At 41.9% G+C, this 16,878-nt stretch overlaps 1 protein-coding gene across 1 annotated transcript in view; it reads right to left on the reverse strand.

Moving 5' to 3' along the window:
* Positions 1-2,606: 2,606 nt before the first annotated feature.
* The window catches only part of LOC124277543 (GATA zinc finger domain-containing protein 14-like), a 35,805-nt gene continuing 21,533 nt past the window's right edge, over positions 2,607-16,878 (reverse strand). Inside the window, exon 5 of the mRNA XM_046713253.1 lies at positions 2,607-2,675. Within this exon, the coding sequence (XP_046569209.1) occupies positions 2,607-2,675 (69 nt within the window). The remainder of the gene's footprint in view (positions 2,676-16,878) is intronic.

Consider the following 16,878-nt stretch of genomic DNA (forward strand, 5'->3'; position numbering starts at 1 on the left):
TACTCTTATAAAACCCGTGAGATCCGGGTTAGAATTGGCCTTCAGCAACCCATGCTTGCCATAAGAGGTGACTAACGGGATCGGGTGGTCAGGCTCGCTGACTCGGTTGACACATGTCATTGTATCCCTATTGCGTAGATTGATGCTCATACTGTTGATCACTGGATTATCTGGACCAGACTCGATTATTTACACACCGCCGCCATATAGCTGGAATGTTGCTGAGTGCGGCATTAAACAACTAACCAACCACCACTGCTGTAAAGCGCCTACCATGTCATTACACGAGAGGTCGGGTTTAGTAAGACAGACCTGTAAACATGTCCGTAAATACTCTGTTATGAGAGATCCTCTGTTGTCGGAGATCCACATAACACGACCGTCAACGCCATTATACAACTGCCCTGAGACAAAGCCATCAAGGAGAGGGATGGATCAGGTGTTAAACGCCTCCCGTGGAGCAACCTGAGCCTCACCTTCAAAAAAATCGATAAAACGAAATAATGTGTTGAAAACAACAGCCAAATCATCTTGTTTACCCGTGGGAGGCAGGTAGCTCCCCGGACTGGTAATGAAGTGTACTCTATGTGTGTGTGTGTGTGTGTGTGTGTGTGCGTGCGTGCGTGCGCGCATGTGTGTGTGTTGTTGTAAAGATATATATCTTTGTACGTTTTCGGAATGATTCTAACTTGGGCTTCTCAATCACAGAGCACAATCGCTTTCACTGGCAGCAATGTTATTAACAGCCGTGGGCGGATTGGTCGCCTCATCAACAGTAGCACTTCGAATAGACTAACGCTTAGTCTCTGAATATATATCATTTTGATGGTAACAAATAAACCTATTTAAACTGAAAAGGAGTAGCAGTGAAATGGGAGATTCAAAACCTGAGGAAATCTAGACTTTCTCCAATCAGTGCTTTAGCATTGCAGGAAGGGCAAGGCAGTAGGGAAACTAATGTGGTTCAGGAACTGTGAGACAGAATAGACTTCGAATAGTCTCTCGCGCGGAAGCAAGAACATTTTTAATATAACAACAACCCCTTTCTTAGCTCCCGTATACTATTCTCATCATCCACAGAATTGTGAGTGTTTTTAATACTCGAGGCTCCTTAACATAATTATTTTGTATTTGTACATATCTTGATTTCCGTGACTGAAGGTTAGTCTAGATTTTGACGTGACAATTGTTGGCTTGATCTGAATGTTGTATTCAGGTCGGGGACGTCTTCTTCCCACGCATCTGTGATCGTTAACTGTTTGCGCCTTTAAGTTGCGTAAATCCCAAGCAGTGACACAGCTGCCCCGTCCATATTGAATACCAGATTATTACTGTCGAAGATTATTATGACACCATCACGCTATTGTCACAGTTTACTCTGAGTCAGGAATTCACTGTTCAACCCGAACGTGCTTAACTAGAAAAACAACAACTGATGAAACTGCCGTTATGCAGTATTATAGAGAAGTGAGTGAATTAGTAAGTTTAGTTTTACGCCGCTTTCAGCAATATTCCAGCAACATCACGGCGAGGGACACCCGAAATGGGCTTCACACATTGTACCCATGTGGGGAATCGAACCCGGGTCTTCATAAATGGGTTTCACACATTGTACCCATGTGGGGAATCGAACCCGGGTCTTCGGCGTGACCAGCGAACGCTTTACCCCACCGCCAAATTATGTACAATGACATGGGTTAAATCGGAGAACTCAATCGAATATATAATCAACTCGCTCCTTTGGGATTCGTTGAAACTGTTCCAGGAATCAGCAGGTTCTGGGGATATTTTAGTACTGTCTACACAACTGACCATTCCTTAGCCACGATTCTCTAATCCGTCATTGGTTACTGCGTATTTCCGTTACTGGACCAAGGTCAAACCACATATCAATAGCCACTGCGCTTAAAACTTATATAAAATCAAATGCGAATTGTTGTGGAAGTAAATTAAAATTCCACCTCCCCTTGAAGATCCGGGTTAGAATTGGTCTTCAGCAACCAATGCATATCTAAAGAGGCGACTAACGGGATTGGGCGGTCAGGCCCGCTGACTTAAGCTTGGTTGACACACGTCATCGTATCCCATTTGCGTAGATCGATGTTCATGCTGTTGATCACATGATTGTCTGGCTCAGACTCGATTATTTGCAGACCTCCGCCACAAAGCTGAAATATTGCTTAGTGCGGCGTTAAACAACAAACAAACACAAAGTTACACTACATGCAATGCTTAACCAAAATCAACTTTACTACCCCAAAGGAGTAAAAGACATCCCCACGTGTTCATATGACAACAGTTAATCTGTTACGTCATGAGATGATAAGATTAACTATAGTCATAATAATCATAAATCGGGTGTTCCTGAACTTCTTTTCAGCAGTATATGTCCGTTATCACGACTACACAGATCAGCCTAGTCTGTCTCACAGTCCCTGAACCACATTATTTTCCCTACTGCCAAGCCTCTCTGCAGTGCCAAAGCCCTCAATCAAGCAAGTCTAGATTTCCTCAGGTTCTGAATCTCTGGTCTCCCTGGGACTCCTTTTCAATTTATATGGGATTGTTTGTTACTATCAAAATTATATATATTCAGAGACTAAGCATTAGTCTAAGATCAGCCTCACTTTGTGATTTCTCATCTCCATGCTCACCTTTTGGCGAGTGTCATTGATCTGAAGAAAAGAAGAAGAAAAGACTCCGAATACAGTTCCCATATCGTCTGCTGTCAGACATGTGTTACATGTGTTCAAGATTTTAAAAAATGTAATGCATATCTTCACCAAATGTGCATGCGTTCATATAACAACGGCTTCCTTATTGTGTTCTATTCATAATGCAAGGTTCGCTGGATGGCGTTAAGAGATTAAAATAGATAGAACCAAAGACGAAAAACACAAAACTACAGCAAAGTAACTTCCTTTCCCTGAAATTTCCCCCGGAAAGATTTTTTTTTCAAGGTATAGAACTTTCTTAGAAGCGGGGTGGTAAATAGTTCGGCTGACACATGGGTGAATATGAATCAACATTTGAAATATTGGTGCCGGCTGTTGATTTAGGGCCTAAAGGAGATGAAAAGGTAAAAACAGTACAATAACACCCTTAAATAATATACCAGACGCGGATATGCCTTTAACAAAGGCAATTAAGGCCTGTTTATTTTTAACCTTCAATGACCAAATACGTGGGTTCCTGCTGTAGCACCTCTCGCTTCCGCAGCGATTTTGGCGGGAAATTACGTACACCTGAGAGTGTTAACTGTAAGGGGATGGGGGGATAAATATAGAAGGCAGGTGATGACACGGTCGGTTTGAACGCTGATACCTCCTACCTGGGAAGAACGCAACATCCCACCTTCCTCCCCCATCGCTGATGCAACGGGGTGTTATATTGCGGGGAGAGCTGCGTATGACAGAATAATTGCCCACTTGAGATCGCGACTGTAATTATCTCTGATTGTTGTGGTGTTTTTGTTGTGTTTCGTGAAATGAGAGATAGATGAAAAAACAACTTATCTGTGTGGGGATGTGTTGTTAATGCTGCCTGACCTTAGTTACGGCTATCGCGGTCTGCGTTGCCATGTGTGACGTCATGTGGCGAGTATTACGATGAGTATATTTTGAGATTGCCAAACGATATTTTTTTAAACCTTAGGATGTAAACTGACGATAGACAGAAGGATGAGCATATACCTAGCAACGCCTCACTGTCATATATTACAGGGTTATGCATTTAACGGTAGTGGAACTGTCCATCACAAGCTGTCACGCTGTGATTTAACTCACCTCATAATGTTAGGTCTGTGAGTGGTGAGTTCAAACCACAATATCCCACACGGTCTGTAAATAATCTACAATCCAGTGCCATGAACATTTGTCATGTATTTGACTGACCACCCGATCAGTGGGAAGTTGTCGAGTGGTTGGACAGCTTTGTCGTTAAAGTGTCTGTTCGGGACCCAGTAAACCCTGGTTCGATTACCACAAGTCCACAAATCTACATTAGCGTTAAGTATGTGTTGGGGCGGTGGGGTAGCCTAGTGGTTAAAGCTTTCGCTCGTCACGCCGAAGGCCCGGGTTCGATTCCCCACATGGGTAGAATGTGTGAAACCCATTTCTGGTGTCCCCGTTGTGATAATGTTGGAACATTCTTAAAAGCCGCGTAAAACCATATTCACTCACTCATATATGTGTTCGCATCGAGTGCTTGTTGAAAATATAATTCTTTGTGTTTTACAATGAATATAAACGATACCAGCATTTGTTGTTTTTAGTTGTGAATACTCTTCTTACACAGTTGGTCTTTAAGCAATGACAAATCACATATTCTTTCTCTTACACAAATCCAAAAGACGACGCATGTTAAAGAACAAATAAACTTTTGTTTTTTTGTACTCTTTTAACCACTACATATGAAAGACGTGTGGTTAGTCTTTAGCGGAACACCAAATTCGTTCTTAAAGAACTTGTGGTTAATTAATACCGAGCGATTAAAAGTTGCCAAAAAGTCGCCTAGCTGCTTCACCATCGAAAGGATCCCTCCACACTGTCGCAACCACGGACAGCTTCTCATTGAAGAGTTCGACATTTAACGAACGCTTCCACCAGAACGTGCGTTCCCCTGCTCGTTTCATTCGTGACCAACTCGTGTTATTCCGGGACAACACGGAAATGGGCGAGTGGTGACGAATGCACCCATTTCAGTGACGCAACACTGTCACTGATTCATTGAAAAACACCTTATTTTGTGTGATGGGTATTTTGTAGGAGGAATTTCTTTGAGCTATTTATCAGATTAAATATTATGATTACATTAAATATAGCACTAAAACGTAAAAATCATGTCAAACTAATATGCAAAGTTATCCGGCACGGCTAATGAATCGTTGTATCCATATTCGTTTTTAATAGATTATAAATTTAGAAGAAAATGGTTGTTAACAGTGGTCCAACGACGAGGTAGGTAACCAAGATAAGGGGAGTAACTCCAACATTCATACGACATGAGTTGGCGAGTGAGTGAATTTTTCCGCCAATATTCTTACAAAATCACATTCGTCACCACTAGCCTCTTTCCGTAACCGCCATTCGGCTTGTCCCGGAATAACACGAGTGGGTCACGAATGACAAAATCATAGCATCGACCACCAGACACGGTGTACCCGTCTTGGAGTCGAACATACTGACGTGAGAATGTAATAGCCACTAGGCTACCCCACCGTCCATCATACAATATAATGCCAGGTAACAGACTAGTGTCTTACATGTTACATGGAATTAAAATGCCAACCAACCGCCGCAATTGCTTTCACACTGTGAACAGACTTGTCATGTCATTGCCAGGCAAGCGAGGCGTTCAGTGAGCTTGACGATGGGTGAAGATGGAAAGAAGCGCTCGTAATATATCTGTATTTTGACCCAATCATCAGCCGGTCTTCAATAGGATGCGGTTGAACGCTGCACGGGGCTGAGTGAGTCACTTGTAACGTGGCCGTAGGCGTGATTGTATTACTCTAGTGGCTGTGGATGGCAGGAGTGAGTACTATTTTATGCCGATTTTAGCATTATTCCAGCAAAATCATAGGAAGACCAGAAAGGGTTTCGCACATTGTACCCATGTGAGGAATCGAACCAAGGTGTCACGAGCGAACACTTTCATCAATAACACGCCAGAGACGGGAATGGAAAGAGTGGGTGACTGAGTGAGTGAGGTTTACCGCCGCTTTTAGCAATATTCCAGCAATATCTGGCGGGGGACACCAGAAATGTTTTTCACACATTGTACCCATGTGGGGAATCGAACTCAGGTCTTCAGCGTGACGAGCGAACGCTTTATCCACTAGGATACCCCAATCGCCTGGGAATGGAAATAGTGGAACATGGAAGGTATAGCATTGTCTTTCGCCAACATGCGTATTTGGGCAGTTTCTCTAGCGATTCTGCATTCTGTCGCTTACGAATGTGCTTCGTCTATGTACGTGGTTGTCTCACTGTTCACCGTTACAGTGTGTTTCAGCACACTCACCGCGAATAGCTGTACGATTGCTGAAGCTTTGTGAAGCAATATTTATTCACTCCGTTTCAGCACACTTTCAAACACAGTGTATGTGTCAGCATTACCTCATGCACACTTGTACATTTCATTATCTCTAACACAGGCGTATGTTTCACTATTCCCATTTACACAGGTGCAGGGTTCAGAATACTCTCTAACACTCTCTAGCATACTAAATATACCCTCTCATGCACGTGTACTTAATCAAACTCTCTTAAACACGTGTATGTTCAACATGATCTTTCACACAGGTGGATGACACGATCTATAGTCTCACACGTGCATGTTTTCAGCATGCTCTCTCACACATGTGAATGTTTGAGTTAAGATTCTCATTGATATGATGAACGTACTTTCCTCTTTATTAACCTATACAATACTGACCCATGAAGATCCGGGTTAGAATTGATCTTCAGTAACCCATGCTTGTCGTAAGAGGCGACTAACGGGATCGGGTGGTCAGGCTCGCTGTCTTGGTTGACACATGTCATCGTATCCCCGTTGCGTAGATTGATTCAGCTGTTGATCACTGGATTGTCTGGTCCAGACTCGATTATTTACAGACCGCTGCCATATAGCTGGAATATTGCTGAGTGCGACGTAAACTAAACTCACTCACTCACTCACTCACTCACTCACTCAGGCACCTTCAAGCATACTTACTTTTACTCGCCAGTATATTCTATTCCATTTCGAACATTCATCAAGTCCATATGATATTTTCTAAAAAATAAAGCTTTCTTTATGATGGCCTTCTAAATCTGGGTGCAGTTATATGAATAATATTCTCAAATCAATACGAATCCCAGAATGAGAGTTCTCTCCAAACTTCTTACCCACATGGGTAGAATGTGTTAAGCCCATTTCTGGTGCCCCCCGCCATGATATTGCTGGAATATCGCTAAAAGCGGCGTAAAACTAAACTCACTCACTCACTCTCGAAACTTCTCTCAGACGCTTATGACGAATCTACAAGTCGGTACATCTACACTCGACTCAGGAATTCTGTTTGCGCATAGTGACAAATTAACCCAGTAATCGAACTCGAACGTAAAATATACCAAACATTATTGTACAAGACACACAAGCCTTTTCCCCAACACTTCAAAAGGTGTATAAGACGCACTGATGCCTGTCAGCGCAATGCCTGGCCGCGTGGTTTAATGTGGTTGTAAGTACGTTTAAGATCCATGTGTTTGAAATACCGTAACGCAGTTAGGGGTAAGAAAAACGGTTTGTATAAGCTCTATCTAGTATGAAAGACTTGTGAATTTCTCTCGCCAAACTGCAATATAATGTAGATTGTCAGGTAAACTTAATGCCCTGAACACATTCGAAGCAAATCAGGTTATTACTTAACAAACCACTGATGTATGTGCTATATTTCTGCTACATCATAGTGTGATAAGCTTATAGGCACGGGAGGCACAGTTGTCTAAACCGCGGGGGGTCCCAGTGCAGTGTAGCGTCCCTTGGGCGAACAGAAACATGTTTTCGAATCCCATAATCTATCTGATTACGTTTTGGGGTCAGGCAGATCCATACATGTATCCGTTGCTTTTACCAAAAGGGTTAAGTGAGGGAGTGAGCGAGTATGGTTTTATGCCGCTTTTAGCAATATTCCAGCAATATCGCGACGGGGGACACAAGCAATTGGCTTCACACATTGTACCATGTTGGGAATCGAACCCGGGTCTTCGGCGTGACGAGCGAACGGTTTAACCATTAGGCTACTCCATCGCCCCAAAAAGGTTAAGTATAACGCTTACATCGCTTCGGAATTTGTAGCCGCTTTAAGCTAAGACGTCCCGTTATAACTAAATTGCTGTTGTAAGTGGCGTAACACTCACTCACTCACTCACAGGATGATCATTGCCCCTCTCTTGCCTTTGAAGTTTGAAGTGTACAGGTGGTTTCACTAGCTGAAGATGAAAACCATAATTACCTTTTTACCTATTTTAATTAATTTTCCTGCAATTACTGCTCGTGCACATTATTGTAAAATTTTAAAAGGTCTTTTGAACGTACTTTCGTCTGTGTATGTAATCAACAACAAACTTCTCAGCAACCTGAAAAGCTATTATGATATATGATTTTATGTGAGGGGTCTGTAGGGTAGGCAAGCGGTTAAATCATTCGTTCGTCACGATGAGGGAAGGGGTTCTATTCCATAAATGTGAAAGGTATGTGAGGTTTATTTCTGGTGTCTTCGACGTGATGTGATGCTGTGTTATGTCACATTAATATCATATTACCTATATAATTAAGTATAATTATTACAACATGATCTCATTTGGTTTTCGTTTTGTTGTGCCTGAGTGTATCGATACGGTGTCCCTCATTAGCCAGTTGTATGTATATCAGCGTCATTACCGCCCGCTCCCATCAGAAACATGAACAATAATGAATGGACGTTATGAATGGACATAATAATATTAAGACATATTATTGATTAATCGAAGCGCTTACTTCGTACAATGTATTTATGCACATGTCTAAAGATATTTTCAGTAATAGTATTTGGCAGAGCAGGGTTGCCGTAAAGAATGGTATCAATGTCTAAGTGAACTTTTGATAGTTCAAAGTCTTGCTTCAGATCAAAACGGCAACTGACAAATTTTGGACATTTTAAAAAGAAATGGTTAGCATCTTCCACCGGAGCACCACAACTGCAAGCCCTACTCTCTGATAGATTAACACGAAACAGATCTGTATGTAATGAACTACACGAATGTCTTATCTACGTGTCTAGTATATTTGTCTTTCTTTCACCAAATAGAAAATATTTTGGAACCTTGTAATTTTTTCCAGGTACCTTTGATTTAAACGATGATAATGAATTTGTACATTTTGTTGTAGAGGAGAGAGCATTCCATAAACTTGCAGAATCATAAATAAATGACTTTTGGAGAATTGAGGTGCGACATTTAGGAACAGCCAAATCTCACCGTTGTCTTATACCAGCGTTGTCTGTATAGCATACCAGCGTTGTCTGTATATCATAACAGCGTTGTCTGTATATCATACCAGCGTTGTCTGTACATCATAGCATTAATGTCTGTATATCATACCAGCGTTGTCTGTATATCACACCAGCGTTGTCTGTATATCATACCATTAATGTCTGTATATCATACCACACTTGTCTGTATATCACACCAGCGTTGTCTGTACATCATAGCATTAATGTCTGTATATCATACCTTACTTGTCTGTATATCACACCAGCGTTGTCTGTACATCATAGCATTAATGTCTGTATATCATACCACACTTGTCTGTATATCACACCAGCGTTGTCTGTACATCATAGCATTAATGTCTGTATATCATAGCACACTTGTCTGTATATCACACCAGCGTTGTCTGTACATCATAGCATTAATGTCTGTATATCATACCACACTTGTCTGTATATCACACCAGCGTTGTCTGTACATCATAGCATTAATGTCTGTATATCATACCACACTTGTCTGTATATCACACCAGCGTTGTCTGTACATCATAGCATTAATGTCTGTATATCATACCACACTTGTCTGTGTATCATACCCGTGTTGTCTGCACATCATAGCATTAATGTCTGCACATCATACCACAGTAGTCCGTATATTATAATCGTTCTGTTTGCATATCACAATCGTGTTGTCTGTACATCATAGCATTAATGTCTGTATAGCATACCATCGATGTCTGTATATCATACCACACTTGCCTGTATATCATACCCGTGTTGTCTGTATATCATACCACAGTAGTCCGTATATTATAATCGTGTTGTTTGCATATCACAATCGTGTTGTCTGTACATCATAGCATTAATGTCTGTATATCATACCACACTTGCCTGTATATCATACCACACTTGTCCGTACATCATGTCGGAGGTGACTGTATATCATGTCATTGATGATCAGGAGTACCTTTCATCTGCCGTATTCCCACAGCGGTGTGCTGAGAGAATCACCTGTACTGGGCGCCCACCCAGCGAGAAGCCCACTGGGGCATCACTGGGCGATGATATATTCAGGTTAATGTAAGGGTAAGGATCAATTGGGTATCTGATAACAGAAATATTGATATCATAAGATCGTACCTGTACGACCCTCTTCATTGTTGTTGCTGCTTGTGTGGTGGAGAAAACTACTATTGGTAGTCGAGTATACACCAGGCTAAAATATACTACCTGCAACACGTGTGAGTGGAGCCAATACAGCTTGCACTGTACTACACCGTGAACGTACTGACACTACACTTAGACTGTACTATGAAAGTACAGCAGTGTACTGTGAAAACACTAACACTACACTTAGACTGCACTATGAAAGTACAGCAGTGTACTGTGAAAACACTAACACTACACTTAGACTGCACTATGAAAATACAGCAGTGCACTGTGAAAACACTAACACTACACTTAGACTGCACTATGAAAATACAGCAGTGCACTGTGAAAACACTAACACTACACTTAGACTGCACTATGAAAATACAGCAGTGCACTGTGAAAACACTAACACTACACTTAGACTGCAATATGAAAAACAACACGGCACTGTGAAAACTCAAAACCACACTTACACTACAGTGTGACAATACAACACTAACACTACCTCTAACACTATTTAGGTTCGCCGACTTGGTTAAAACAAGAAATAACCATGCTCATTGTTTTGGTCAAGACTTGACAGTATCCAGACCCACCGCCGTACAGCTGGACTACCGCCTAGTGCGGCATTATACAACAAACAAACCTCAGCAGTTACCACACCTTCTGCCTCTATTACCACAGTCCATTAATCCTAAAATTCATGCTATGTTGAACTGTCAACTTGTTGATCTATCCGATATTCATAATATCCATCAAATACTTAACCTAGATGTTAATAATGCCGCCGAACAACAAACATCTAATGTGTTCTTGGAGGGCAAGGGAGGCATGTAACAAGAATGCATAGCTCATTACCATTTTGGACACCTATCATGGATCACAAGATACACCATTCTCTCTCGGTTGTGAGAAAAACTTTCAGAAATTCAGCCATTCCGCTTGGTAGTAATTGGAAACTACTATGACGGAAAAAAACATAAAAATGTAAGCGAGTATATAGCAGACACCGAGGTTATGGTTATTTCCACTTCACCTGCAGAGATGTATGCATCAGCGTCCCTTTTATCTACCTGTACAGGTGAGTGGTGACCGCTGACCCGTTGTCCGCTAATAGCACAATAGTGACCACTCAAAGTCTATCAGGGGCATGCCAGCAGCCGTCCCCTCTCCACAGGGGTCCTTGGCGTGGCTGTTTTCATACAGGATAAATATTTATAGACAGTAAAAGTTAGTCGTTCAAACAGGTGATGAGAACAGGCATTGACAAACAGGTACATCGGCGATTCCAAAATAAGCAATAGTGATTTATGATGGTTTGATGACCATTGTAGTATACTACCCATCAAAAGTTTAGACTCACTAGTGTAAATGTAGCCACTTACTTCAGTCAACTGTTCTGAACTACATTTTGCAAAATATTCCACACTGTTTAAAGGTATTGTTTACACATGAACTGATGTATTGTAAAACAAATCCGTGACGTTGAAAAGATTATTGTCATGAGTTCAATAGATGATGAAACTCAAAAACGCAGCTGTTCACATGCAAGATATTTGCACATGCTTTTCAGCAATTTGATGCATGATCCTCGTGCAATTCATCTGCATAAGGTTTGCAGTTGGTTCCCCAAGTTAGTGGGAAATGTAACTTGGGGGAACCACATATGTGTGTGTGTGTGTGTGTGTGTGTGTGTGCGTGTGTGTGTGTGTGATGTGTGTGTGTGTGTGTGTGTGTGTGTGTGTGTGTAGTACACACACACTCACTCATATATATATACACATATATATATATATAATGAGTGCTTTAAGAGAGTCTAAACTTTTGATGGGTAGTATAGAATAGATCTGTTGGTTGTCTTCGTGTGGTATGTGTCACAATGTTTAGATGACCGCTTTAGTAGATCTGTTCTGCTGGTTGTCTTCGTGTGCTGTTGTGTCCCCAGAAACAATGGTTAGATGAGCACTGTAGGAGCTCAGAACAGTTGGTTGTCTTTTTGTGCTGTTGCGTCACTATGAACAGTGGTTCGACGACCCCTCTGGTAGCTCAGAACTTTTGGTTTCGTTCTTGTGGTTGCTGTTTAACGTCGCACGCAGCAATATTCCAGCTACATACCGGTCTATAAATAATCCAGTGATCAACACCATGAACATCGATCTACGCAATTGGGATACGATGGCATGCCAAGTCAACAAGCCTGATCACCCGATCCAGTTAGACGCCTCTTTCGACAAGCATGGGTTGATGAAGACCAATTCTATCCCGGATCTTCACGGGTCAGATGGACTGATGTATCGATGAATATACACGGCCATTTAAATTTTTAGTCACTAGTGGTGACATAAGGTTAGGGTGATGCCGTTTTGACAACTCCAGATCTCCACGGGTTAGGAATGACAAACCCGTGTCATTCTTATTACTTGCAACTGCATCTCAAACAGTTCTACACGGGTTGTGTCAATATGAGCAATGTTTAGATGACCACTGTGTCAGTACTGTTTAAATGCCTTCTCATGCTATTGTTTCCAGTGAAAATATAACAAGAATGTAGAGTCCCTATGCCATTTGCAGCGAAGATGATGTATTGACGAGACAGATAATACATTCAAGAAGCATATGGGGACAGTGCAGCTATTGCACTGCACCCGTTGATCCTCACGGTATATGCAAAAACACGTGCCATTAACAGATGTTTCGCCAACTCATGATTTGATATGACTCATTTGAAATAGCAAAGTGGTGTTTTAAGCAAAAAGATGAACCATCGCCCCTCGCTCGGTTTCGGTCCTATAGGCTGAAACAACTTTAACACAGACAATCAGCTGTCTCCTCAGTTGTACCATTCACGGTGTTACGTTAATGCTTTCAATCGTCGAACGACACACTGTATGTATGTAAGGTCAATGTTATAAAACCAGGGCATGGTATAGCATACACTAATCGTACTATATTGACACTGTCACTTCATTGTCATCGCGCGGAACATGAGTACAGGTATAAGGAAATTCGGTGCATGTGGGATTGTTATCCCAGCCTTTGGTGAATACTTCTCACGGATTTCAACAGGTCACCGATTCGGGTGCACCTCACAGCTTGGAGCTAATGGCTATGATTAGGAGCAATTATCCAAACGGCTGGTTATTTTGTGTGGTACGGTACTTTCACTTATAACTTGTAGCTGTGTGTGTCTGTAGTCTGATCTCCTGAGATAGCCAAGATCAAGTACAGAGAAACCGTTCCCAATGTTCCGCTGACGGAATTGGTTTGGTTTGTTGATGTTTAATGCCTCTATATGTCGGCGGTCTGTAAATAATCGAGTCTGGTCCAGACAATCAAGTGATCAACATTATGAGCATCGATCTACGCTATTGGGATGCGATGACATGTGTCAACCAAGTGAGCGAGGTTGATCCTGATGACGGAAACCAACCTGCCAACCAACCAATCAGTCAACCAACCAGCCAGCGAGCCAGCCATCCAACCAACCAACCAACCAACCAACCAACCAACCAACCAGCCAGCCAGCCAGCCAGCCAGCCAACCAGTCAGCCAGTCAGCAAACCAGCCAACCAACCAGCCAGCCAGCCAACCAACCAACCAACCAACCAACCAACCAGCCAACCAACCAACCAACTAACGAAAGAAACAACCAAACCACCCTCCTCATTTCACCCCATCGACCAACCAGCTAACCATTGGTTTTACGCCGCTTTTAGCAATATTCCAGCAACATCACGGCGGGGGACACCAGAAATGTTTTTCACACATTGTACCCATGTGGGGATTCGAACCCGGGTCTTCGGCGTGACGAGCCAACGCTTTAACCACTAGGCTACCCCACCGCCCCCTAGTATTTAATAGCACTACTGACTAGCATCCAGTGTTATCGTGGTGAAACGAGATGAGTCCGAAATATCTATGCTTTCCTTTAACAACCCCGTCCCATCACTGACTTTCACTGATCCATGTATGTAATGTGTCACTCGTTTGTCCGTTACGCCCAATGAAATCCTTGCCATGTTACTGACGACTCAAGGGGTTTTAGTGATCAAAATTTACGTGAGTGAGTGAGTTCAGTTTTACGCCGCTTTTAGCAATATTCCAGCAATATCACGGCGGGGGAAACCGGAAATGGGCTTCACACATTGTACCCATGTGGGGAATCGAACCCGGGTCTTCAGCGCGACGAGCGGACGCTTAAACCACCGCCCTAAAAATTACGACCAAGTTATTTTTGTGTCATGCATTATAGATGTAGACAATAACAGTACACTTCTGAATAAAACACTTATATTTGATATGGTGTCTTCAGAAACCATGTTGTTATTGTAACTGGTTGCGTGGTAATTATACATTAAAGCTCCTATTATCACACAAACGCATTGGCCATCCTTTGAGGGTGTCACCGTTCTCGCAATCTTAATCTTAAACTTTCAATTGATAACTTAGATTATTTCGTTGTGGCCTTGATGTGTCTATTTATAGAGTTTTTGTCAAAGGAATGGATAATATCTAGTGCACAAAGCAAACCAAAATGAGTTGATTTCCGTGGCGCTATTTCATCAACATCCATTTTCTCTGTAGTCATTTCGTATGGAATCTTGGAGGGGACATTGTCGCACTGTCGCTCTTACAAAAACAAGCAAACATTACCAAAATTAGCCAAAGCGTGCCAGTGAGACAATGTCACTTCTAGGATTCCATAGATTGGTGAGTAAGTACAAGTCTACTTTTCACAGTCACTTCAAGTCATTTCACTCTTCACAAAATGTAAAAGTTCAGCGAATGATTTTGAAGATAAATTGAATCTCCATGTCGCGTTCTTTGTTTTAAAACGTATCGCCACTAGTCAAAAAGTTTAAAACTCGGAGATTTAAACTTCAAATGTCTCGTGTAGACATGTTTGATATCAAAAGGCTTTCCCGAGATAGTCTCTATAACTATTTAAGTATAACGTTTCTTATTTGATTTTTATCTTCGGATACTGCATGGAATGCGTTAATTGTATACATTCAACGGGATTGTGGATCTCAAACCTTTGACGCTTGAGAAAAAGGCTTAAGAAAACACAGTTAATGACACATAATTGTTACGATCTTTTGATATCTCTGAACGTACATAGCGTGAGATTTATCATTTTCACTCAAGCATAGATATATTGAGGAAACATTCAATTTATGTCTCCAGAAAGACAAGCATAACGATGGTCACACTAGTGCCTGGGAAATCCGCTTCAGAGGAAGGAAAACGGTGATGTCACCTTAAATCCACGCATCCGCGCACACGATGTATTCGCAAATGTACCGAGCTTCAGCTGGAACGTCTATAATTATTTACTAGAAATGAGATTGTAAGTGTATTATACGAACAAAGGTTGCCGGTTGCCAAAAGGTCGACGTAAAACCTTACGCTGTGGTAGAAACTATATTGTAGGCGTGATCGCAAATGTTTTACCTTGTAACTTAGGGGATAATCACGTTCTACCCATCCATGACAGCTTGTCGACAAGATTTATACAAAACCTTGAGTAGGTGTTTGTGCATTTTTCTAGATACACCTCTCATTAATTATTTAAAACGACATACACGTGTATGTTTTGTCCAACAGTTTTGTCCCGCCCACCCTCACGCCTTGTGTCCCCCCCACTACCTTAACCCGACCAGACTGTTGTAGGGACACATGTACGCAGAAGCGATACCCATGTACTCGAAATTACCATTATTATCAGTAGTAATGATCTACATCTTGGCATCGTTGATGTCTGGAGGTCATTCTAGTACCCATCCACTCAGCAGGACTGTTGTACTAAACTGACTTATGGTTGGTTGTTTGACGTCACACTCAGCAATATTCCAGCTGTATGGCGGCAGTCTGTAAATAATCGAGACCAGACAATCCAGTGATCAGCTAAAACTGACTGACATGTTTGATGGGGGCTAAAACGAACAAGAAATAGTTTGACCTATTGATGTGTTTGATACAGTTATCATGCTTTTGTGTGTGGACGTTCTATTTGCAGGGTTTCGGGGACACTTTACATCCAGATAATGATTTGATACGATATTTTCAAATCCAAAAGTCTGCTTTCTTTTGTCCGACAGTATGCTATTTAGAAAAGTCAGCATAACGTTACTTAAGCACCATCTATAATCGCAAGTTCACGTGTGTGTGTGTGTGTGCGCGCGCGTGTGCCTGTTGTTTGAATGAATGTGCGAGTGCGTACGTGAAAGCGTGTCTGTGTGTGTGAATCCGTGTGTTGGTGTGTGTGTGACTATGTGTGATTGTGACTGTATGTGTGAGTGTGCATGTATGTGTGTGAGTGTACTGTGTGTGAGTGTGTGTATCTATGTGTTTGTGTTAGTGTGTGTGTGTCCCTGTGTTTGTGTTAGTGTGTATGTGTCCGTGTGTTTGTGTTAGTGTGTATGTGTCCGTGTGTTTGTGTTAGTGTGTATGTGTCCCTGTGTTTGTGTTAGTGTGTATGTGTCCCTGTGTTTGTGTTATGTGTGTATGTGTCCCTGTGTTTGTGTTAGTCTGTATGTGTGTGTCTGTGTCCCTGTGTTTGTGTTAGTGTGTATGTGTCTCTGTGTTTGTGTTAGTGTGTATGTGTCCCTGTGTTTGTGTTAGTGTGTATGTGTGTGTATGTGTCCCTGTGTTTGTGTTAGTGTGTATGTGTGTGTATGTGTCCCTGTGTTTGTGTTAGTCTGTATGTGTGT

This window comes from Haliotis rubra, unplaced genomic scaffold (genome assembly GCF_003918875.1).
Source record: "Haliotis rubra isolate DU_JTF1 unplaced genomic scaffold, ASM391887v1 Scf223, whole genome shotgun sequence".
NCBI classification, from domain to species: domain Eukaryota; kingdom Metazoa; phylum Mollusca; class Gastropoda; order Lepetellida; family Haliotidae; genus Haliotis; species Haliotis rubra.